At 42.1% G+C, this 24066-nt stretch overlaps 1 protein-coding gene across 2 annotated transcripts in view; it reads left to right on the top strand.

The window, feature by feature from the left end:
- LOC126299143 (serine proteinase stubble-like) overlaps window positions 1-24066 on the top strand; it is a 204680-nt gene that overhangs the window by 41410 nt on the left and 139204 nt on the right. For both annotated transcript variants that reach the window (XM_049990911.1, XM_049990910.1), the window contains exon 2: window positions 12528-12637. In XM_049990911.1, coding sequence (XP_049846868.1) covers window positions 12528-12637 — 110 coding nt within the window. The remainder of the gene's footprint in view (window positions 1-12527; window positions 12638-24066) is intronic.

The raw sequence follows: 24066 nt of genomic DNA on the forward strand, positions 1-24066 counted from the left end.
TTAAGTTCCATAGTGCTCAGAGCCATTTGGACCATATTATTATCTGTAATGGTAATTTATAGCGAGGGCAGTTTGTTTGGGAAGCGCCATATTTGACCAAGAGGTGGGGACATAACACAGGAGTCGCTAAATACAGCATTAAATCAGACTGCTTCTAATGACATTGTCGTCTAAGAAATACAAGAACCCAATTTCTCTTTCTGTTTTACCAGACAAGGTCAAAACACCATCAATAGGAACATCGAACATGTCAGTGTGTGCGTATTCCCCGTGGTCCCAAACATTTGCTCGGCGCTCTCTGTACTCCGCGGAAGTGTGTCACGCTGACCGCATTGCGGTAACGGTGGTCCGGTATCCGGTGGCAAACTCTTACCCGTGATTAGGACGGTGCTCTGTCTAGCTGCTACAGTAACGCCACTGCAGAATGACACATGTGGCGGTTTTCGCAGTGGATAGAAAAATGATGTACCTAATTTGTTTCTCAACTGTGTGTTTCAACCATAAATAATTGATATTTAGTTCACTAGTTAGCTTTTGATAAAACCTTAAGAGTGATGCAGTTTTATGGCGGTACGTTTCAGACAAGAGTAGGATAATGAATTTTTCGATTGTAGTAGTTCATACAAAAGTGCATGCCATTTATACAACACAGATCTACGGAACATATTCACAGTGCCATAGTTCCTCGGTCTTTGAGCTTATTATAGTCTAGTTTTAAAACCATTTATACAATTTTGTGATATTTGATTTCATGACGTGCTATGAAAATCGATTTCCAATCACCAGAACAGCAGTTAAATATCTCAGTCATTTCTCGGAATCATCTGTCATTGTAATACTTGAGTAATGAATAGTTTAATCATCATCATGAGCCGGTTTACTCACTACTGAGTGTCTTTTCTTCATTCATTAAGTATTTGAATCTTCGACCAGTCTTGTGCATCCACACGATCTCCAGTTCTTCTTAATACACTCTAAGAAAGAAAGAGAGAGAGAGAGAGAGAGAGAGAGAGAGAGAGAGAGAGTCTCACCACAAAGGAATTATCTGAATGTGACGAAAATCGGTAGATGTGATGCACATATGCAGACAAACGAACGATTATAATTTCAGAACAATTGGATGATTAATGCTTGAAAAATAGCTTCACAAACTGATCAAGTCAATAACGAGTTGGTCCACCTCTGGCTCTTAAGCAAGCAGTTATTCGGCTTGGCATTGATTGACAGAATTGTTGGATGTCCTCCTGAGGGACATCGTGACAAATTCTGTCCAACTGAGGCGTTATATCGTCAAAATCCCAAACTGGTTGGAGGACGCTGCCCATAATGCTCCAAACTTTCTCAACTGGGGAGAGATCCGGCGACCTTGCAGGCCGAGGTAGAGTTTGAAAAGCACGAAGAAGCAGTAGAAACTCTCGCCGTGTGCGGGCGGCCATTATCTTGCTGAAATGTAGGTACACAATGGATTGCCATGAAGGGCAACAAAACGGGGTAAAGAATATCGCCGACGTACCGCTGTGCTGTAAGGGTTCCACGGAGGGCAACCAAAGGGATCCTGATATGAAATGACATGGCACCCCAGACTATCGCTCCTGATTGTCTGTGAGGCAGTCAGGTTGGTATCCCACTGCTGTCTGGGGCGTCTTCAGACACGTCTTCACAGGTCATCAGTCTCAGTTCGAAGCGACCCTTTCTTTCAGCCGCATTTTGATGGCCCTTGTGGTCAATGAAGCATCAGTTGCACGTCGGATGGATTAGAATGATGAATCCGGGGCTCTGAGTGCCTCTGTGATGATTGCTCGGTCCTCTCGTATTGTCGTCTCTCTAGATCGACTGCTTCCTTCTTGACGCTGTGTTCGGCTTTGGTTCACCCATTCCTGCGAAAAACGTTCCTATTCAAATGTCAAGCGATTCGCTGATTACCCCAACTGGCTTCTTTGAGCCCAACTACACGTCCTGTCTCAAATGCTGAGATCTGCGTATATTGCTCACGCGCCTGTCTGTGTGGCATAGTTACTGTCCAACTGAGTACAAGAAATGAAATTCGCAAAGACTTTAGATCCTGGTATCGACCTGTCCCCTGTTTAGTGTCCTTGCCAGCTGTACGGTGAAACTGCAGTGCAACGTCACACATTCATCCATCGCCCGCCAAAGTTTACAGTTTTGCTTTTTCCATCAGCACCTGTATGACTAATTGTGGCTAAGTTTTTTTTCTTAGATTGTATAATGTGAAGAGATAGACCAGTAATCTTCCTTGCTTGATCCAGCCATCTGCTTACTGCTTCTCCTCGTGGTCTTCTGCATTCGATTTTGGTTAGCACGATGGTCTTTTCTAAATTAGCCCTTTTCCTTCTCAAAATGTGCCCAAGGAACTGGAACTATATTTGACTGGTATGGGAAGATAAACTTCTGGTGATGCTAAGTCCTTCTATAATGAAAGCATAGGTTCTTCTTTCTGCTCACGGTACGCATAACATCTTCCACCAACACTACATCACCGAGGCATCAATTCGGCTCTCATCACTAACTTTCACGGTCCAGACCTCGTGGCCATACAAGAACACAAAGAACACCAATGATTCCACCAAGCGCATCTTCGTTGTTTTGGATATTTCCCGACTCTACCAGATCTAGTGAGCTTAACCGCTGCTGCTCAGCTAAGAAAGATACGACGTTTTATTTCTTTATCGAACTTTCTTGTGTCATCGATCGGAGATCCTAGATATACACAATCCTTCACTACCTCCAGATCCTTAAAGCAACCTGTAAGTTGCGTTTGATCTAAACCTTGGTGGTCAATAATAATTAATTTGGTCTTTCTGCTGAATAGTTTACTTATGTTTAATTTACACAGTGGTTAACACCCACTCTGCTACTCAGAGTTACCTTGTTTAAGATATTCTGAGATCTAATAATTGGCTTACCAACGATCCTCAAATAAAATCAATCTCTTAAACATCTGCAATGTCATTTAGCAAATGAAAAGTTTTCTCATACACTTTATGGCTGATCCTTGAAACAAGAAAGCAAAATTCAGATTGTTGGGGGCAAATATTAATGTGTGTCAGTCGATTTTACTAACTCAGGTCATGTTCACTGTCTAAAAGACTAGAGAAAGCTTGATTTCCTTATGTCCCAGTAGTCTTAGGAACAAAACGATCCTTCGAACTGTCGGATGCTATATTCAAACTATTATTTTCTGTAAATTTCTCGCAACTGTCCCCTTTCAGCAGTTAGGTATGAATGTGTCTCTGAAGGATTACTGTAGTTCTAAAGCTTATGCAAGGGCATCTTCTAAGAATTCTGAAATCCCAAAAGTTAAAAAAAAGTATTTCTACCCTAAAATGGTCACATCATACACCACCATCAGTGCCAACTCGGTTACATAACTAATGAGGATGTCAAACACATTTTGAAGATGCTTCGATGCCATCGTTCTCATATTTCGACACCCTACAGCGCCGGAACAATGCGTTTGCTGCCATGGGTTCACTCTACAAAGAACGACCAGTTTGCTGTCCCGCACAGCGTATTCAATGACATCTTTTATTTAAAAACTATTCTGTATGTAACAAAATGTAACGAGAACGCTAATAACCACGCTGACTTGTGCCTGTTATGCTATCAACATTAGCAATCGCTGTGGCCTCAGAGTTGTCATGCTGAATACTTGATTCCTTTTCCACAGTATGAAGCTTCATATTGTTGCTTTTACAGGATTCTACCAATGCCCCACTCAAACATGGTGTTTGTGCGCCATTTCTTTAAACGTGTTAATTTGTCAAATCAGGTTACCCTCCATTCAGAGGCTGTTGCACGCAGCGGCCGTTATTTTGATTTGTAAATAATAGATTTCAGCTATCAATCGTCATTTGGAAAAAAAAATCCGAAGGACGACTGATAGCGGAAATGTATTATTTACAATTTTTTTCAAATTTTGTATTAAAAAGCCCTGGTGTACGTAAAGGTGTAGTGAGATGACGTAAGGAACAGAGGCACGTGGTGCAGACAGCAGACAGCAGGCCGCGGCTCCAAGCGCTGACCTTCGGCCGCTCTGACCACAAGACAGCCTGGCTGCTATGTGCCGCATGCTCGGCCTTCGGATACCATCTCTACAGCCGCCAGCCGTGGGAAATTACCACAATCGTGCTTTATACTGCTGCCGGGCCGTGCAGTGATTCGGACGAAGGCCAATTTGCGAAGCTGGGAATCTTTCTGAAATGAGCACTTGTTGCGGAGGTATGACACGGTACGTGCCCTCGTAAGATACTACGGAGTCTCTTCTACTCACAGCATAGTAAACAATGTAGACAGTCACTTCATATTTTTTGGTGCACAAGATATCTGCAACACTGAAACTGCTCTGGGTGACCTATTTCACGTAAAACTAATGCGACCACTGACTAATGAAAAGAAGTGGTGAATTCTGTCCTGTACCGTGTCAAGGTATACAGGATGATTAAAAAAACATTTATATACTGACGGGGCACACTGGGCATACAACAAGGATCAGTAATCACATGGGAACCGGGGTTGCAAACGCTACGAGAGGACGCTACGTTCACGAGTGGGCTGGCATCGTCGGAGACTGTTTAATTGAGCAGTGCATTTTCCCGGACCGACTTGAAGGTCGCACGTATCTCGTATTTCTGCGAGAGGTTCTACCCGACATGCTGAATGATGTTCCCATGCCTATTCGTCGCCGCATTCGCTTTCAGCACGACGGACCCCAGTGCATTTCAGCAAACAAGTGAGGGCACATCTGCAGGCAACCTTTCCCCGTCGCCGGATTGTTCGTGGTGGCCTAGTCACATGGCCACCACGACCACCCGATCTGTCCCCAATCGATTTTTTCCTGTGGGGGTATCTGAAGGGCCTTGTGTATGAAACACATGTTACATTGCCGGAGGACCTAGTGGGCAGGATTTTCGCGGCAACAGGATGTCTTCGAGATACAGCAGGTATCTTTGAGAGGGTGGGTCGGTCAATGCAGCGTCGATGTCAAGCGTGTCTCGACGCATCTGGACAAAACCTTCAGGATATTGTGTAGCGGGGATCCATTTGTAGCAGGTGAATAAATAACTGCATCGTCATTTAGTAACCCCAGATGACATTTGCGACCCTCGTTCCTATGTGATTACTAATCCTTTTTTGAATCAATCTGTATACATTATCTGATCGAAAGTAACCAAGCTCCTATTAATGGACATTAATATGCGATGTATCCACCCTTCTCCTTTATCATGGATTGAACTTTTCTGGGGACACTTTTAACAAGGCGTCTGAATGTCTATGGAGCGATGGCAGACTATTCTCCTTCAAGGGCTGAAACCAGAGGATTTAGTGACTTTGGATGTTGGGATCAGGAGCGAAGTCGACGTTCTAATTCATACCAAAGGCGTTCCACTGTATTCAGGTCGCGACTGTGGGCAGGCCAGTCTGTTTCAGTAATGTTGTTGCCTCAAATGATACTGCTTGGTGACAGGGTACATTGTCATGCTAATACAAACAAGTACTGTTCCTCTACTGTACGCGGCACACAATGCTGTAAAATGTGTTGATATACTTCCATAGTGCCTCGTATCATACTGGGTTTACTCTGTGCTATTCATTTTAACTATGGAATGTAATGTCTGATGTCAGTGAGTAAGGCAGGCACCTGAATCTCTAATTTCTCTGCTGTGTTATTCCTAATGTCAACTACCTGCACATTGCGACCGAGCGCTGGGGCGCAATGGTACGAAACTGGGTTCGCATGCGAGAGGACGATGATTAAAATCCACGTCTGGCCATCCATATTTACATATTTCGCGCTTTCCATTAACTATTTGAGGCCAGAGCCGGGATAGCCACTTTGAAAAGAACACGTACCGCTGGAGTTCCAGATGGTGCTTCTAACTTACCGAATTTTTATCCTCCTTGCAACTGGTGAGGTGTAGCTTAATGCTTCCAGCCCAGACATCCGCATCCATTTCATAAATAATATCCTGTACGAACATCCACGTTCATTATATTTCGTCTCTAGGATACACGAGTATGAATCACAGTACTCATTAGTGTAATGGGAGAACATCTGATGTAAAGTAAGTGTAATGGAGGAATTGCATGCTGTAGTTAACCATACTCGGTCCGGAAACATGAGATTACTTGCATATCATCGAAGCTTTTTTCGCGCAAACATCAAAAGAGAGGGAAATATGCTGTAGGCAGCAGGCATTGTTCGAAAATTAGTGTAATATGAGAAGCTCCTATGGAAATATGAGGCTTCCAGTTCAGCCACACCGTTTCTCTGCTGGGCCTGAAGCTTGCGTAATGTCATAATATGACACCTGTTTTATACTTTTGACAACTGTCAAAAATGATACGAAATTTCACTACTATTCTTCTATAGAAAGTAAATGCGTGACCTGTGTTAACAACATAATACACAAAAGAACTTAAGCTCCAAGATGATTTATGGACGTGACTCCATCTACAAGTAAGTATAATATAAAATCTCACAGTACTATTACATAGATGTAGAATAAAATTATGTATAAATACAATTTCAACAGGGACAGTTGATAACGGCACATATGCCTAAACAAGCTTGTGAACTTATGCAACCAACAAGAAATAAACAATTTTCAGCTAATTTTGTCAAATATATAAAGGAAATGTCATCGAAAGACACACAGGTTATGTGAACATTTTGAGAATAATTTTGTTGTTTGTGTTAAACAATATATATACTTTTAAAGAGCACTTATTTGTTTACGATGTACTGCTGTCCAAGACAGATCCTAGTTTTGAACTATGGAGATGAACTGTTGTTACGTTAAAACAATGTTACGTCTGCAGCTGTGGGAGACGTCCTCGAGTACAGCACACGATATTAGGAAACAATATGACGCTACCAAGGACACGTCCTAACAACGCAGAAGTGGCAGGGACTGATCGTTTCGTGCAAAAAAAGACGCAGGACTTTTAGAACATCGATTTTAATAGCCGTGTGACAAAGGATGAAGAAACGTACCAGAACTTGCTCTCTATCTTTCTAGCCAATTACATACTTAAGACACAGGACGACAGACGAAAAAGGCTATAACTACGCGTGTACAACTGGTAGCTATATTAAAGGACGCAAGTACAGGACTCGCTGGAATTGTTCTACATCAGGGTGGCTACTTCATTCATACTTCCGCATTCTTAAGTTTCTGTATGTATCAGTTTCAATTTTCCTTTAGCAAGAAAACCTGTTGTACATATTTTCAAGCACGCCTGTAATAAATTTTGTTAAACAATAACGCGGATTATGCTACTGTATTCCTTATTTTCTGCCGGTCGGAGTGGCCGTGCGGTTCTAGGCACTACAGTCTGGAGCCGAGCGACCGCTACGGTCGCAGTTTCGAATCCAGCCTCGGGCATGGATGTGTGTGATGTCCTTAGGTTAGTTAGGTTTAATTAGTTCTAAGTTCTAGGCGACTGATGACCTCCGATGTTAAGTCGCATAGTGCTCAGAGCCATTTGAACCATTTGAACCTTATTTTCTCAATAAACACTGTGCGAAATTAAGCTGCATCGTGTACTACAATTTAAAGTCGTTTGCAGTAAAACTAAATACTCAAAGAAAGTGGAAGTTTCTATTCTACACCGCTTCCGCGGATAAACTTTCACGACTGGCGGCTATTTTCGATGATGGCGGTTGATCATAATGAGAGGCGTCAAGCTAGTGGGTTATATATTTCAGTGAAGCGTATTTATGTGCATCCGTATTACTGAAACTTTATTAGCAGTAGTTTTCTCCTGTTCTCATCCATACTCACTTCCAGCCTTAAACAGAATAGGAACCGCTACAAACCTGCACTGCCACACAGATCACGCAGAGCGTATCGTCTTCTCGTGCTATGAATATTCATTCCCTCCATTGTTTTGCGGCTTATTCCGAATGGCTATCTACCAGTCAGTCACCAGTTTATTTCACATCTCCATTGGAAACGTTAGGTACGTCGTTGTTTCATAAAAAAGTGACTTGCCATTTTTATGTGCATTTGACTTCCAGATGGGCTGCAGAATACTCTCTCTCTTTTCTCTTCTCTATCCAAATCCAAGCGAGAATACTCTCTCTCTTTTCTCTTCTCTATCCAAATCCAAGCGAGATGAGAATGCAGCCGTAGAAGTCACGACTTTAAATGCTTTAGATGGAATTTCCACACCCAGTGTTAATCGTACAGACAAAAGGGTACTTATAAATCGTGCTCATAGTTGAAGAATTGGACCTAATTTTAGTGAATGCTGAGGCAATATTGTCCCAGTCGAAAATATGTGTATAGTCTACCTAGGGTATGTACGTTTATCGATATTTAGGTGCGTTTAGGATGAAGTCTATCACTTACACGTCACTTATTGGAATGTGCCTGAGACCGATGGAATAATGGTTGCGGGGCACCACCTTCGTGCGTATTTCCCACTCCTTTGAAGCCGCCGTGAGTTGTGATGCAACAAAACATCTTCCTGAAAGTAGTCGCCAATCATAACTCAGTTTTTCGTGTTTACTAAGGTTTCTTCTGCGAAAAGAAAGGTGAACGATGACTCTCTGACACTAGCCGTCTTAGCATTGCTTACAACTTTTCAAGAGTGGGTAAAGAGTGGGCCCACTCGACACTGCATTTTCGAAATACTGGATAATATTATTTCATGACGGCCGCGTCATACGCTAGCGTAGAGAAAGTCGTCGTCATCGTTTTATGTATAGGTATATATGTAATGAAATTTTAAGACTGCATTTTGTACGTATTTGTTTCAGCCGATGTACCGCTAACTGGAGGTCGTCTTCAGTTTCTTGCATTACTACATCATCATCTGCGATTAATGTGTTCATCTAATTTGGTCCAGAATAATTATCTGATTTCCAATTTTTTAGGACATTATCAATATCAATGTTAAAAAGAGTGGTTGAAAGGGGCATTTGTATCACTCCTTGACTGTTTTTTTTATCTCTATTGCCTGTTCTCTCCTGCATTTAATACTATTTTGTTCCACGAAATAAGCTTTTGATTGCTCTGACGAGGTGTGGTGGGTACCCACTGTCATCACTATTGCCCACAATTTATTTCGGAAAGTTCAATAAACTTTTTCAAGATTCAAAGCTTCATGTATTTATGTGAGTAGTTTTATTGTAAAGATATTGTCACGTCGCGAATGTCCTTTTCTAAATACACTTTGATCATATTGGGGAAGTGCCTAAGATAGAACTGTTTTTCTGTTGCTCAAGAGTTTTAGGTAGACATTGTACATGAAGAGTACATGCGCAGTTTATTACTACTCCACATGACAGCTTCCACTCTCTTTTGCACCTGACGGGAAAGACGTTATTTTATCTGGTCGATCGAGAGGATTTTGGAGAATGAGTAGCAACCTGGCCTTATCAGAATGGACAGTTGTGACCTTGTGAACTAATAATTCTGGCTTTTGTGGAATAACAGATATTTTAAGGAAAGAGAGGCTTGCGTGTCATGCGACACTGTAGGTTTCGATCCAAGTTTTTATATTGGAGGGGGAGTTCATGGAAGTTACAGTCTGTCCCCTAACATTCTGTCACCGCCATCTTTAACGTGCCATAGATGCTTAATATTATTACAGTGATAATAATAACCATAAAATATTTCAGTATAATAATAACAATTTATTTACAAAAATGGCTCTGAGCACTATGCGACTTAACTTCCGAGGTCATCAGTCGCCTAGAGCTTAGAACTAATTAAACCTAACTAACCTAAGGACATCACACACATCCATGCCCGAGGCAGGAGTCGAACCTGCGACCGGAGCGGTCGCTCGGCTCCAGACTGTAGCGCCTAGAATCGCACGGCCACTCCGAATTTATTTACATCAATGAATTCTTCGCTATGGCATAACTTCGAAGAAATTCCATTACAGAAAGCTACAGCATCTATAAAAACATTCGTCCGAAAATTTGAGAAGCACATGTGTTACACAGTTTAATAACTACTAGCGACGAACTCCGGCTTCTCACAGGTAGCACTCAGTACCTACGACCGGACGACTTTTCTGTCGTAGCGGTAGTAAATTACGTACACAAACCTTCCTTGTGAACACATCCGCCTATTAGCGAAAACAGTATTAAAATCCTTACAGCAGTTCCTGCTTTCACATACAGACAGCGAAACGTGGTGTAGGAGTTTAATTTACAATAAGTGTAGATAACGGCTGTAGACGCTCACAATTTTAGCAGTATCTCAATTTACATAATGCATAATCAAAGTGTGCATTCAGCATGATCAATATTTGACATAGCATTATAATTAATGAACACAGGTTTGCAGAATATGACTACGCGAGAGTGTAAATGAAAAGAATACTTTTTCTTTCAGACCTTTGTGCCTACGTTCCGGAAGTGAGTCGTTCAGTAATTTTTTGTTAGTGAGACGATGGTATTTTCCCTTTCGGTCTCGGGTTACTCATCTACCTGTGGTTTACCCGTCCCGCCTGTGGACTCTCGAGCTGCGTTGTATTTGTTGTCGGCAGCAGGTACGGTTGCCTGTACCTGGCTGGAAGGCTCTCCATAGGCGATAAGGATGCTAGCACAGCCACGTCGACAAGAAACTGAAAAGTAACTTGTAGTTTTCTAGAATTTCCTACCATTTCTGAGAATCCTAGCTTTTATGCGACTTTATTCTCCGAAAGTTAGCTGATGAATTTGGAAATTTATATGCTATATGGTCAAAAGTATCCGGGCACCCATTTGTAAGGCGAAATTGACCACTGTATGTCATGTGAACCGTACTTACCAGTATGCGGTACGGAATATTGTGTTGTCAGTAGAGAAACACTAATAGCAGGATGGGTGGGTCAGGAACGCTCAGTTACTTCGAACGTGGGCTAGTCATCCATCATGAACGTTCCAACCCTTCTAAAGCTGTTAAGGTCGACTGTTGGTGATGTGACTGTGAAGTGGTAAAACCTCAGCCTAACCAGGACCAGGGAGACAGCAGTTACTGATGGACTGGGGCCGTCAACCATTGCGGAAGGTGGTTGTACCAAATCGCATAAAATCAGCACAAAGAATCACTCCTGAGCTCCAAAGCGCTACGAGCAGTCCAGCTAGCACAGTGTCTGTGCGTGGGGAATTCAAAGGAATGGGATAAAACGGTCGAGCCACACTTTTATGTAGTAGTCAGTGCTTTGCGGCTCTTGAAGAGAAAAAAAGAGCGATGCCACTGGATAGGGGACGGCTAGAAACTAGTGATTTGGAGCGATCAATCATCCTATATGTTACGGCAATCCGACAGAAGATTTTTGTTTGGCGAATGTCTGGAGAACGTTACCTGCCACCACGTGTAGTGCCAACAGTGCATTGTGGACGAGGTAGTGTTGCAATATGGGTGTGTTTCTCGTGGTTAGGTTGTGGTCCCCCTATTACAAGAAAATGCTAGCTGCGGAAGGATGTGAACACATTTTACAGCATTCTGCACTGCGCACGAGAGGGGAACAGTTCGGAGACGATGGTTGTTTATATCAGCGTGACAATGCGCCCTGCCATAAAGCAGCATCTGTGACACTAACAATCCTGAAATGGATTGGCCTACGCAGAGGCCCGATCGTAAGTGAATGTGACACCTTTGGGACGTGTTAGAACGTCGAATTTGCTCCATAGTCCAAAGTCGAATATCATTACCTTCTGTGGTTTCGCTTCCTGAGGAAGAGTTGGCTTCCGTTCCTCAACAGACACTTAGACTACTATTAGCAGTGCCCCTAGAAGAGTTCATTTCTTCATAAAGGCAAATGGTGAACACACCTCTTATTAGTTGCCACTAATAGGGGTCCGGATAGCCTTGACCAGATAGTATTTGTGCGGAACGATTTGAAGTGGAATGATCATATAAAATTAATTGTTGGTAAGGCGGGTGCCAGGTTGAGATTCACTGGGAGAGTCCCTAGAAAATGTAGTCCATCAACAAAGGAGGTGGCTTGCAAGACACTCGTTCGACCTATACTTGAGTATGGCTCGTCAATGTGGGATCCGTACCAGGTCGAGTTGACAGAGGAGATAGAGAAGATCCAAAGAAGAGCGGCGCGTTTCGTCACAGGGTTATTTGGTAAGCGTGATAGCGTTACGGAGATGTTTAGCAAACTCAAGTGGCAGACTCTGCATCGCGGTGTAGCTTGCTGTCCATGCTTCGAGAGGGTGCGTTTCTGGATGAGGTATCGAATATATTGCTTCCGCCTACTTATACCTCCCGAGGAGATCACGATTGTAAAATTAGAGGGATTCGAGCGCGCACGGAGGCTTTCCGGCATTTGTTCTTCCCGCGAACCATACGCGACTGGAACAGGAAAGGGAGGTAATGACACTGGCACGTAAAGTGCCCTCCGCCACGCACTGTTGGGTGACTTGCGGAGTATAAATGTAGATGTAGATGTAGAAACACGAATAATTTTCGCTAAAGCATGACGCTCCCACCTCCCCTCTGATCTGTGCCAGTGCAAGGTTGAGGTTATATAGCAGAGAGTTTGGTTTGTTGCAGGCCGGCAGCCGGCCAGATGGCGGCTCTCCTGGCCCTGGCGGTGCTGCTGCACTCGGCCGCGCCTGCGCCCTCGCCCTCGTCAGTCTGGAAGCCGCACATCGGCACCGCAGGTAAGCCCACTCTCTTCTAACTCTTTTGTTCAATTGGACAGCTGTACGATCCGAGGAGTTAATATATTATTGCCAAGCACCGTATCCTTCTATATGTTCTTGCACTTGTAGCTGTTTTCTCTCGGTGGCTGTGGTGGTCTCATATGTAGAACGCTAGATTCCAGCCAAGGATGTCCTGGATTCAGTCCCAGACGAGTACAGGGATTTTTCCTCGCTTCAGTCCCTCCATCCAGCATGACTCCAGCCCCTCTCAGCATGTTATCGCATAAGTACCAGTGATGTTATCCGAGGGTAAAATGTGTGTGTGTGTGTGTGTGTGTGTGTGTGTGTGTGATTTGGGGGGGGGGGGGTGATGAGCCCACCACCCTCCCCCTCCTATTGCCACGGCGAAGAGCTGCCTGCAGTCAGGCCAGTAGTTCGATCACAGATTTGCGCCATAGACTTTCCTTTCCATTTACCTAAGCTGTTTTCTCTGAACACGAGTTGGTTTCATTTGGTAATCTAGACAGCAAACGTTAGACACACATTTTATTCTGCTCAGACAACTCACTAATCTACGTCTACATGGATACTCTGCAAATCACATTTAAGGGGGGTAGGACGTCAAACGGGCCGACTTGGAGCAGGAGAGGGACCACAGGACATTTTAATTTACACTGTCTGTACTTTCACAAATAAATTAATAAAACTTTGTCAGCATGACCAAGAAGAATTCAGACTTCACACTCATAGCAATGGAAGCTCGAAAACATAACGAAGTAAATTTTTTTTCCACGTGAAATTTCATCATTTTTTTACTTACTAATGGCAGAATTTGTTGCTATAGGTACACTTTTCTTCATAAGTAAGAGAGATTCTTTGATGAATTTTGCACAGTATACAAACCAAACCTAAAGGTGTATGAAACTCTAGAATTTTCCAAACATATTAAAAACTGTGGTAAAAATTGAGGTAATTAACTAGAAAATTTGTGTTTTTCCTAAACAGAAGTTTAAAATATAACAGTTGATTCGTTTTTTTCATCAATTAAATAAATTCTCGAGTTTCATACACCTGTGAGTATGGTAGGTATGATGTGCAAAATTCATCGAAGAATCTCTCTAATTTATGAAGAAAAGTGTGCCTAAAGCAACAAATGCAGCCCTTAGAAGCGAAAAAAAATTATGAAATTTCACACGTAAAAAAATTATTTTGTTATGTTTTCGAACTTCCACTGCAATGAGTGTGAATCCTGAATCCTTCCTGGTGATGCTGACAAAGTTTTATGAATTTTGTTCGTAAAAGTATAGACACTTGAAATTTAAGTGTCCTGTGATGCTTCTCCTGCTCCAATTCGGCCCGTTTGCGTCCTACCCTCTTAAGTGCCTGGCAGAGGGTTCATCGAACCTCTTTTACAATTCTCTATTTTTCCAATCTCGTATAGCGCGCGGAAAGAATGAACATCTGTATCTTTCCGTACGAGCTCTGATTTCCCTTATTCTATCTTGGTGATCGTTCATCTCTATGTATGTCGGTGTCAACAAAATATTTTCGCATTCGGAGGCATGATTTGGAATTTCGTGAGAAGATTCCGATGCAACTAAAGACGCCTTTCTTTTAATGATGTCCAGCCCAAATCCTGTATCATTTCTGCGACACTCTGACCCATATTTCGCGATAATACAATTGGCATTTCGTGAGGAGATTCCGTCGCAACTAAAAACGCCTTTCTTTTAATGATGTCCAGCCAAAATCCTGTATCATTTCTGCGACACTCTGTCCCATATTTCGCGATAATACAAAAAGTGCTGCCTTCCTTAGAATTTTTTCGATGTACTCCGTCAGTCCTATCTGGTAAGGGCGGACAAGCCTAGTGTAGGCAATCTCCTTAGTAGGTCTGTTACATTTTCTAAGTGTCCTGCCAATAAAACTCAGTCTTTGGTTAGCCTTCCCCACAACATTTTCTATGTTTTCCTTCCAATTTAACTTGTCCATTATTGTAATACCTAGGTTGTTGTTGTTGTTGTGGTCTTCAGTCCTGAGACTGGTTTGATGCAGCTCTCCATGCCAATCTATCCTGTGCAAGCATCTTCATCTCCCAGTACCTACTGCAACCTACATCCTTCTGAATCTGCTTAGTGTATTCATCTCTTGGTCTCCCTCTACGATTTTTACCCTCCACGCTGCCCGCCCTCCAGTACTAAATTGGTGATCTCTTGATGCCTCAGAACATGTCCTACCAACCGATCCCTTCTTCTAGTCAAGTTGTGCCACAAACTTCTCTTCTCCCCAATCCTATTCAATACCTCCTCGTTAGTTATGTGATCTACCCATCTAATCTTCAGCATTCTTCTGTAGCACCACATTTCGAAAGCTTCTATTCTCTTCTTGTCCAAACTATTTATTGTCCATGTTTCACTTCCATACATGGCTACACTCCATACAAATACTTTCAGAAATGACTTCCTGACACTTAAATCTATACTCGATGTTAACAAATTTCTCTTCTTTAGAAACGCTTTCCTTGCCATTGCCAGTCTACATTTTATATCCTCTCTACTTCGACCATCATCAGTTATTTTGCTCCCCAAATAGCAAAACTCCTTTACTACTTTAAGTGTCTCATTTCCTAATCTAATTCCCTCAGCATCACCCGACTTAATTTGACTACATTCCATTATCCTCGTTTTGCTTTTGTTGATGTTCATCTTATACCCTCCTTTCAAGACACTGTCCATTCCGTTCAACTGCTCTTCCAAGTCCTTTGCTGTCTCTGACATACCTAGGTATTTAGTTGAATTTACGGCGTTTAGATTAGGACTGATTTGTCGTGTAACCGAAGTTTAACGAGTTCCTTTTAGCACTCATGTGAAGTCTTGCAAGTGGGTGAATAATTCCTTCATCGTCAGAAACAATTTCCTTATTGAAAACTTTATTATAGTGGGTAGTCAGAACCCATAACACTTAACAGAAAATCTTTGGGCATGTGGTTGCGTAGATTCACGGCACCGCATAGAACAAATGCTATACAATTCTTTGACTTTCCTTACATTGTTCTCTGTCATCGCACAAAACAAAAAAAGGAAATGTTATTTTATCCATGCTGGACCTTGCTGAACTCTGCAGCCATTCAGAGTTTTTGGTGAAGAACGCAACCAACTACAGACACTTTTATACAGTTTTATTTTAATGCTATTACTGGATTTAGGCTTTCATGCTCAGTTTCAGATGGCTGACTTTTCAAATTACAGTAATGCATTTATCAGGAGTTTGCCATCAGCTCCTGCACATCATGCAAATACTTGAACATTTAGTGCCACATTATGAGTTGTGCGAACAGCAAAAATATAATAAATCACCTGCATTTTGTAAGATATAAAATGAAAGAGACCACTACAACAAATGTAAATGTGTATAACTTTTTCATTTTATATCTTACTAGCAACCCACCCCAGCTCCCCGTGGTAATATCTACGGCCAGACGTCTTCTTTATAATATGTAGTGATATACACAAAACTTCCTTGTGTATCAGTCTGTGTATTAGTGAAAACCACACTAAAATCTCGACAATAAATCCTTAGATCTGCCTTCACATACATACAGAAAAAAACAGTGGGAGATTTAAAATTTGATATTTATAGATATAATGTGGGCATATTAGCATATATTTGCTATCCGTATAACATATAAAGTGACACCAAATCCTCAGATATTCTTTTGCAGCACAGGAGTGGACGCCATGTTGCTGAAGAACATATAGCTGTAATTAAAAACGTTAAACATGTGAGGCAGGGAAGATAGCCCAAATCGGTGATGGCATTAAAATAAAGCTTTTTGAAAGCATATGAGGTTGATTGCATTCCTCACCAACATAAAACACGAAAGAAATTAAGCAAGTGATTTTGTGGGAACTGTTATAACTTGTTCAAGAATGGATCTTTCACTGTGCAGCAAAATTTTCAGAGTCGCTTTACTGTTAAGATCAGGCTCTATAGCAAGAAGCTGACCTCTTTGTAAAAAAGATAGTAGTTGCTTATGAGAGTGATAAAGGTACTAAAATATCATTCATATAGTTTTACATTTAGTAGGCTGTCTATGCGAATTCTGGCCAACTTTGCTTAAATATCAAAACTTTTTATTTGTTTACGGCATGTGATCCAAGCAAATGACAGTGTGGTACATGAAGTAAAAACTGCACTTTTTTACGTTGCTGACATGTTTTGCAAACATTTGAGACCTCGAAAGAACACTGTGACACTTGACAAGCATCAAAGAAGTGGAAAATAATTCATCTAAGGCTCTGTTCTGTCCTAAGCAACTGTTGTATCTTGACCTAACTTTGGGCACTTACAGGTGCAACTGTCTGTTGGCCACAGCAAGCGACAGTAGCATAATTCAGTAGTTGAATTAATTTTCTATTTTGAAGTTTTGCGGAATAATATTTGAAATAATATTCCTCTTCAGCAACTGTGTGTTATTAATTTGTTAATTACATTGCATAAGCAAATTCTGGTTTTTTATACTATTTATAGAGAGTGTTTTTTATACTTGTTTGCATATCCCATAGGAAGTTAACTTGTCTGTATAGCATGTTATATATTTAGTTAGATGTGTTTATGCATGAAAACAGCATTGTTGTACAATCATATTTGAGACCAATTTTGACAGGTGTGTGTGTGTGTGTGTGTGTGTGTGTGTGTGTGTGTGTGTGTGTGTGTGTGTTTTGCGGAATAGTATTTAAAGTAAAACTCATCTTCAACAACTATGTATTACTGAATTCTTGAATTAAATTGTGTAAACAAACGACAGTTTTTATCTATTTATGCAGAGTATGCTTTATACTCGTTCTCATATTCCAGTGAATGATACACATTTTTCAATGAAATTTATGGATATAACTGGTTAGTCAGTACATAAACAGGAATGAAAACGTAGTTGAAAATATTTTTTCAGCGTAGTGGCATTTTGTGCAATTCAGATCGAGGTTACATATTTTTTAGGTGTGTTCTTTTAATGATGTATTTTAGATGTAGAAATACTGCAAGTGTAGGAAGTTTGAGCACAGCCAAGATGGGCTACATTGTAATTAGATGTTTTATTTTAATGGTGGCTAAGATGCTAACTTCTGATTGGAGGGGTTGCAAAACACAAGTTGGCTTGTTTCAAAATTTTTATTTTTTTTAACTTCCTGCTAGCACAATAGGGTTAGTTTCGTCAGCTTGGATTTTGATTGACTTTTCCATTTTAATTCTAGGTTGTTTTAAATTTCCCACTAGCACTGAGTTAGTTCTGCCATCTTGGATTGTGATTGGCTGTTTCATTTTAATACTAGGCTATGTTTGACCGCAGATGGGTGGAGAGGGGCGAAAAGGAGTGTGGCTTGCCCCATGATGGATAATGTGGGGACATGGCTGCTGCCACCTTGGATTTTGTGATATCATGGGTAGGTGAATAACCTGGCTCATGTGATGTACACAAATTAAAGCTTTTTGACTTGTGAACGAAGTGGGCCAGACTGCCCATAGATATACTACTAAGTTTTGCAAGATTTAATTGAATTAGGGGCTCCATGATATCACTGCATACACACATAGTAAATGCTTTGCAAGACATTCTCTTTGGTCAGAATTATTAGCACAGCATGTACAATGCGATCAGTGACGCCCATTTAGAAATTTACGCACATGTTGTAAGGAATATGAAAAATGTAGAGTATTTGAATCAGATGACCTCTCATGTCAGAAAATGAACACACTACATACCACTTACATCAGTCCCGGACTTATGATGACATGTACCAGCGAACCATTAACATGCATCCTCATGTTCATTTGGGCAGCAAGAGAAACTTCTTTGAGCAAATCTATAAAAAAAAAATAATAAACTGAAGTAATTCTGAGCCATGAGTTCCTGTCGAAAATGATACAGTACTTCCTATGGTCCCCTATATTAGTGGTCTAGCATTCCCCATTCAATTTTTCTCGTCTTACACAATTGCATATTTCCATAGTGTCAAAAGCACGAAGAGGATAAGTTGGACACGCATTGAAATTAATCGTTATATAGTTTACAGAATTTAACTCGTGGCTGTCTATCCTGTGGTATGCTTTTATCTTGTAACAGCCATTATAGTCCTATAGTTCGGCACATTCCATACTGTTAAGTGTGAGATTCGTCCTGGCAGCCGAAGCAACGCAGGTCTCCCAAGATTCTCAGCGAGTCTCTTCTAGATGGTTTACATGATCACAGCTCCTATCGTATTATATGCGGCCATATAGCGTAAATCGCAGGGATGACATATCAGACGTGACTTGCAGCGTTCCGAATAAAAGTTTTCCTTTATGTGATACTTCAGTTTCTCTAGGGGTATTAGCTGATCGAACAGTCCATAAATGTGCTCCCGGTTTGTACCTGGTGGGCACTATGACCCAGCAATAAACTGATGGCCTCTTCGATCATTTTCGATAATGCACAAATCGGGTGTCGCCAGTCACATCTATTAAATCCTTGTTTAACTGTCTGGATGTTTCCCGACGTGTCAGACCTCGAGCGTACTACCTCCAATTATTTGTCTCTGTGTTCACTACCACGTTAAGTTCTCAACACGCATCTATTACTCTTGGTATATTGCCGCAAGATTGCATGAATGTTTTGTGCCTTCTCTATTAAGTATGCTGACCCCTGGTAGCTGAGTGGTCAGCGTGACGGAATGTCATACCAAACGGCCCGGGTTCGATTCACGGATGGGTTGGAGATTTTCTCCGCTCCGGGACTGGATGTTGTCCTTATCATCATCATTTCATCCCCATCGACACACAAGTCGCCGAAGTGGCGACAAATCGAAAGACTTGCACCAGGCCAGCGGTCTACCCGACGGGAGGCCCGCGACACACAGCTACATACAGGGTGTTACAAAAAGGTACGGCCAAACTTTCAGGAAACATTCCTCACACACAAAGAAAGAAAATATGTTATGTGGACATGTGTCCGGAAACGCTTACTTTCCATGTTAGAGTTCATTTTATTACTTCTCTTCAAATCACATTAATCATGGAATGGAAACACACAGCAACAGAACGTACCAGCGTGACTTCAAACACTTTGTTACAGGAAATGTTCAAAATGTCCTCCATTAGCGAGGATACATACATCCACCCTCCGTCGCATGGAATCCCTGATGCGCTGATGCAGCCTTGGAGAATGGCGTATTGTATCACAGCTGTCCACAATACGAGCACGAAGAGTCTCTACGTTTGGTACCGGGGTTGCGTAGACAAGAGCTTTCAAATGCCCCCATCAATGAAAGTCAAGAGGGTTGAGGTCAGGAGAGCGTGGAGGCCATGGAATTGGTCCGCCTCTACCAATCCATCGGTCACCGAATCTGTTGTTGAGAAGCGTACGAACACTTCGACTGAAATGTGCAGGAGCTCCATCGTGCATGAACCACATGTTATGTCGTACTTATAAAGGCACACGTTCTAACAGCACAGGTAGAGTATCTCGTATGAAATCATGATAACGTGCTCCATTGAGCGTACATACTGACGAAACTAAAATGAGCTCTAGCATGGAAATTAAGCGTTTCCGGACATATGTCCACATAACATCTTTTCTTTATTTGTGTGTGAGGAATGTTTCCTGAAAGTTTGGCCGTACCATTTTGTAACACCCTGTATATCTATTACGTATAGTCAAGGGTTAAGATATCTATAGAGACGTGATTATCAGAGGAGTATAATTCACAAACAAAAATAAAAAACCACCAAACTTGCTTCAGACTGACGACACGATGCATTCTTAAAATCACAGTACTGCAAGACATTTCCTGCACAGTGTAAACGTCAGACAACAGGCCTACATCTGCATTAATATCTGTCCTTGGATACAGCTATTTGACTCATGCCCTGCGCGGTGTTACGAGCTTCTTTCTGTACGCTCTCTCGTCCTACTTGTAACGCGTATGAAACTCAGCTTCCGAACCACAAAGTTGTCTGCAATTAAAATTGTCGAGCAGCCACAAGTCGCTTGCAGCTTTTTCCTTATTTTCACGTGTTTCACTCGACCAGCGTGAGCATCTTCAGAACTGTAAGTGTGTAACACCACCGATAACAGCCATTTCCCAGTGTTACGATGACATGTACCAGCGAACCATTAACATGCATCCATATGCATGCATTCACAGATTCAACTTATTATCACGATGAAAGTTGAATCTGTGTATTTATCTTATTGTATGGTGGTGTAACACTTTGTATTTCCACAGTTCTGAAGATGCTAGAGCCGATGAGTAAAGCATGTAAAAATAAAGAAAAAAGTACATGCGAGTTGTGACTGCTGTACAATTTTAATTTCTAACGGTCGCTGTTCCCCTGCAGGCAAATGCCTACGCTCGCGTTAAGTTAGTCTGTACCACTTACATGTTGCACTTAGATCAACGTGGGAATTGTGATACAGCAGCTGCACACTGTCTTAGTCCAGTTTAAGATATTATAACAAAGAAAACCTATAAGTATAAAAGAGAACACAAAACTGGGGTATGTGATGAAGGACTTAACATTTTCTAAGAAATGTCTTAAAACTGCTCTGCATATAAAATAAAAATAACAAAGAAAAAGCAGTTTTTTAACGCTGGAAAAGCGCTGATCGAACAATAATAAAGGGTTTATACGTAGAAGCTGTATATCCCAACCCATAACTTTCCAGATAAGCCGTGGTACTGTGTAACGTGTGGTCCGTCTCAGATAGATACTGAACGTATCATATAGAATTATAGAAGAAGCATGAAGGTGAGAGACTGTTGTGATGTACGTTTCTGTAGCTATGCCGATGAAAATGAATATACATAAAGAGAGAACTGACCTCAGGATAGTCAACGACAATCATACAATTCCATTCCGAATGCAGTGAGGGGTGCATCCGGTCTCTCTCTGTGGGGTGCTGCATCGTACCTGACCGTATCAATGGTGTTATTACACTAGTGCTGCGAAGCCTGTTATCAGTTTTACGTAACGTGGCCGTAATTGCGATCTTCATCAAATCTCACATTATGTGCAGTTTCACTTCATTTTCGCAAGTCTTACATGGTGTTTAAATTCAAACCTATAGCTTAAGATACAAATATTCAATCACCTTTAGCTGACAAACGTAGATTTTTTTGTGAGAGTGATGATACTGTGTTCTCAAAACGATGGTATTTAACGCAAACGAACGAAAAATCTCTTTCCAGCTTCAGATATTTTTACATTGTACATCTTCCAGAATATCTTGACAACAATGTTTACCTGTAATGGTATGAAGAAATGAAAGTTAAAGTGCAAAGTTGCCTCGACCTGTTCTTGTGTTCTTTACGTATATTTCATGAAATATTTAGCTTTTTTTAAGCTTCTGACATTGCACATTTTTCCAAATTTCTATCACACATAGTCATGACTTGGACAATTACGAGTGACGATCCTCGTATCCTTACCTTTATTCATTGGAAATAGCACTCTAGTTTATCGTTATATAGCTTGCAAATATTGGAGCAATATTCCGCAACAGGCTATAGAAGGTTTTATAATCTATCTGTTTCGCAGAAAAATTGCAGATTCTAAACATGCTACTAACGAAATAAAACCTGCTAGGTTATACCGGTGAGTGAAGATATCTGTTTCTTTGCATTCCTGTATGCGTTGTTGCTCTCAGTTACTTTTAGGAAAAGACTGACTGATTAATATTGTTACGATATTTTTACCTTTCAGGCAGAGCCTGTTGCCGGTCTGTGCAACAAACTAAAATCTTTTGGAGATCTGAATGGGTGCTTACGGGATGATCTTTCAATAACATGTCTTTAGTGGCAACTGCATAACCTCTGAGAAGTTTGAAGCTACAAATAAAATAATTTGCCAAGTCTTAACAAACATAAAGGTCCTATCACACACATAAACTCTATATTTTTAATGTCTGTTAACTGTACCCTGTACGGAACAACGTGATGCGTTTTGTCTGTGACAGTATCTTCTGGAAGGATGGAAAGAAGGTTAGAACGTGGTGTACCGCCGAAATCGTGTTAAAGGAAGGGGGAGCGCTATCTTGCGCTGGATGTGGGACTGGGGAAGAATCGTGCGTTAACCTATGACAGGAAGTATCACGGAATTCTCCACGTGTGGGAAACAAATGGCATACTTAATTCAGGATTACCCAAACAGGAATTTGAACGCAACTGCTCCCGAAATGAGTGTTCCGCTTTCAACATCGCACCGTCTCTCTGTAAAAGACGTCTTCAACCGATTAACAACTGCAGCTGAATCCCCATGTGAACGTCGCTTCCGTATTATATATCAGTGCGGAACTGAATCGAAAGCTTGCCGGAATTCAAGAAACACATCGTATTCCAAATTACCTTGAAGCATTCCCTTTGGGATATCATCGGTGAAGCTTGAAAGTTGGTATTTTTGTAATGGACACTCATGACTAAGGTAAAAAAAATGGGTCATTACATTTGCACTGGGAATATATTCTACGATTATGCAGAAGAAGCTTATCCGTGGTAATGGACGGCAGTTGCAGGGCCATTTCTGCTGCCTAACTATAAATCCACTCCGCTGCTGTGATGCGCTTTTGCTCTGAGGAAGATTAGTGTGCATGTTATACTGCTTCTACACTCCTGGAAATGGAAAAAAGAACACATTGACACCGGTGTGTCAGACCCACCATACTTGCTCCGGACACTGCGAGAGGGCTGTACAAGCAATGATCACACGCACGGCACAGCGGACACACCAGGAACCGCGGTGTTGGCCGTCGAATGGCGCTAGCTGCGCAGCATTTGCGCACCGCCGCCGTCAGTGTCAGCCAGTTTGCCGTGGCATACGGAGCTCCATCGCAGTCTTTAACACTGGTAGTATGCCGCGACAGCGTGGACGTGAACCGTATGTGCAGTTGACGGACTTTGAGCGAGGGCGTATAGTGGGCATGCGGGAGGCTGGGCGGACGTACCGCCGAATTGCTCAACACGTGGGGCGTGAGGTCTCCACAGTACATCGATGTTGTCGCCAGTGGTCAGCGGAAGGTGCACGTGCCCGTCGACCTGGGACCGGACCGCAGCGACGCACGGATCCACGCCAAGACCGTAGGATCCTACGCAGTGCCGTAGGGGACCGCACCGCCACTTCCCAGCAAATTAAGGACACTGTTGCTCGTGGGGTATCGGCGAGGACCATTCGCAACCGTCTCCATGAAGCTGGGCTACGGTCCCGCACACCGTTAGGCCGTCTTCCGCTCACGCCCCAACATCGTGCAGCCCGCCTCCAGTGGTGTCGCGACAGGCGTGAATGGAGGGACGAATAGAGACGTGTCGTCTTCAGCGATGAGAGTCGCTTCTGCTTTGGTGCCAATGATGGTCGTATGCGTGTTTGGCGCCGTGCAGGTGAGCGCCACAATCAGGACTGCATACGACCGAGGTACACAG

This window comes from Schistocerca gregaria, chromosome X (genome assembly GCF_023897955.1).
Source record: "Schistocerca gregaria isolate iqSchGreg1 chromosome X, iqSchGreg1.2, whole genome shotgun sequence".
In the NCBI taxonomy this organism is placed as follows: Eukaryota; Metazoa; Arthropoda; class Insecta; order Orthoptera; family Acrididae; genus Schistocerca; species Schistocerca gregaria.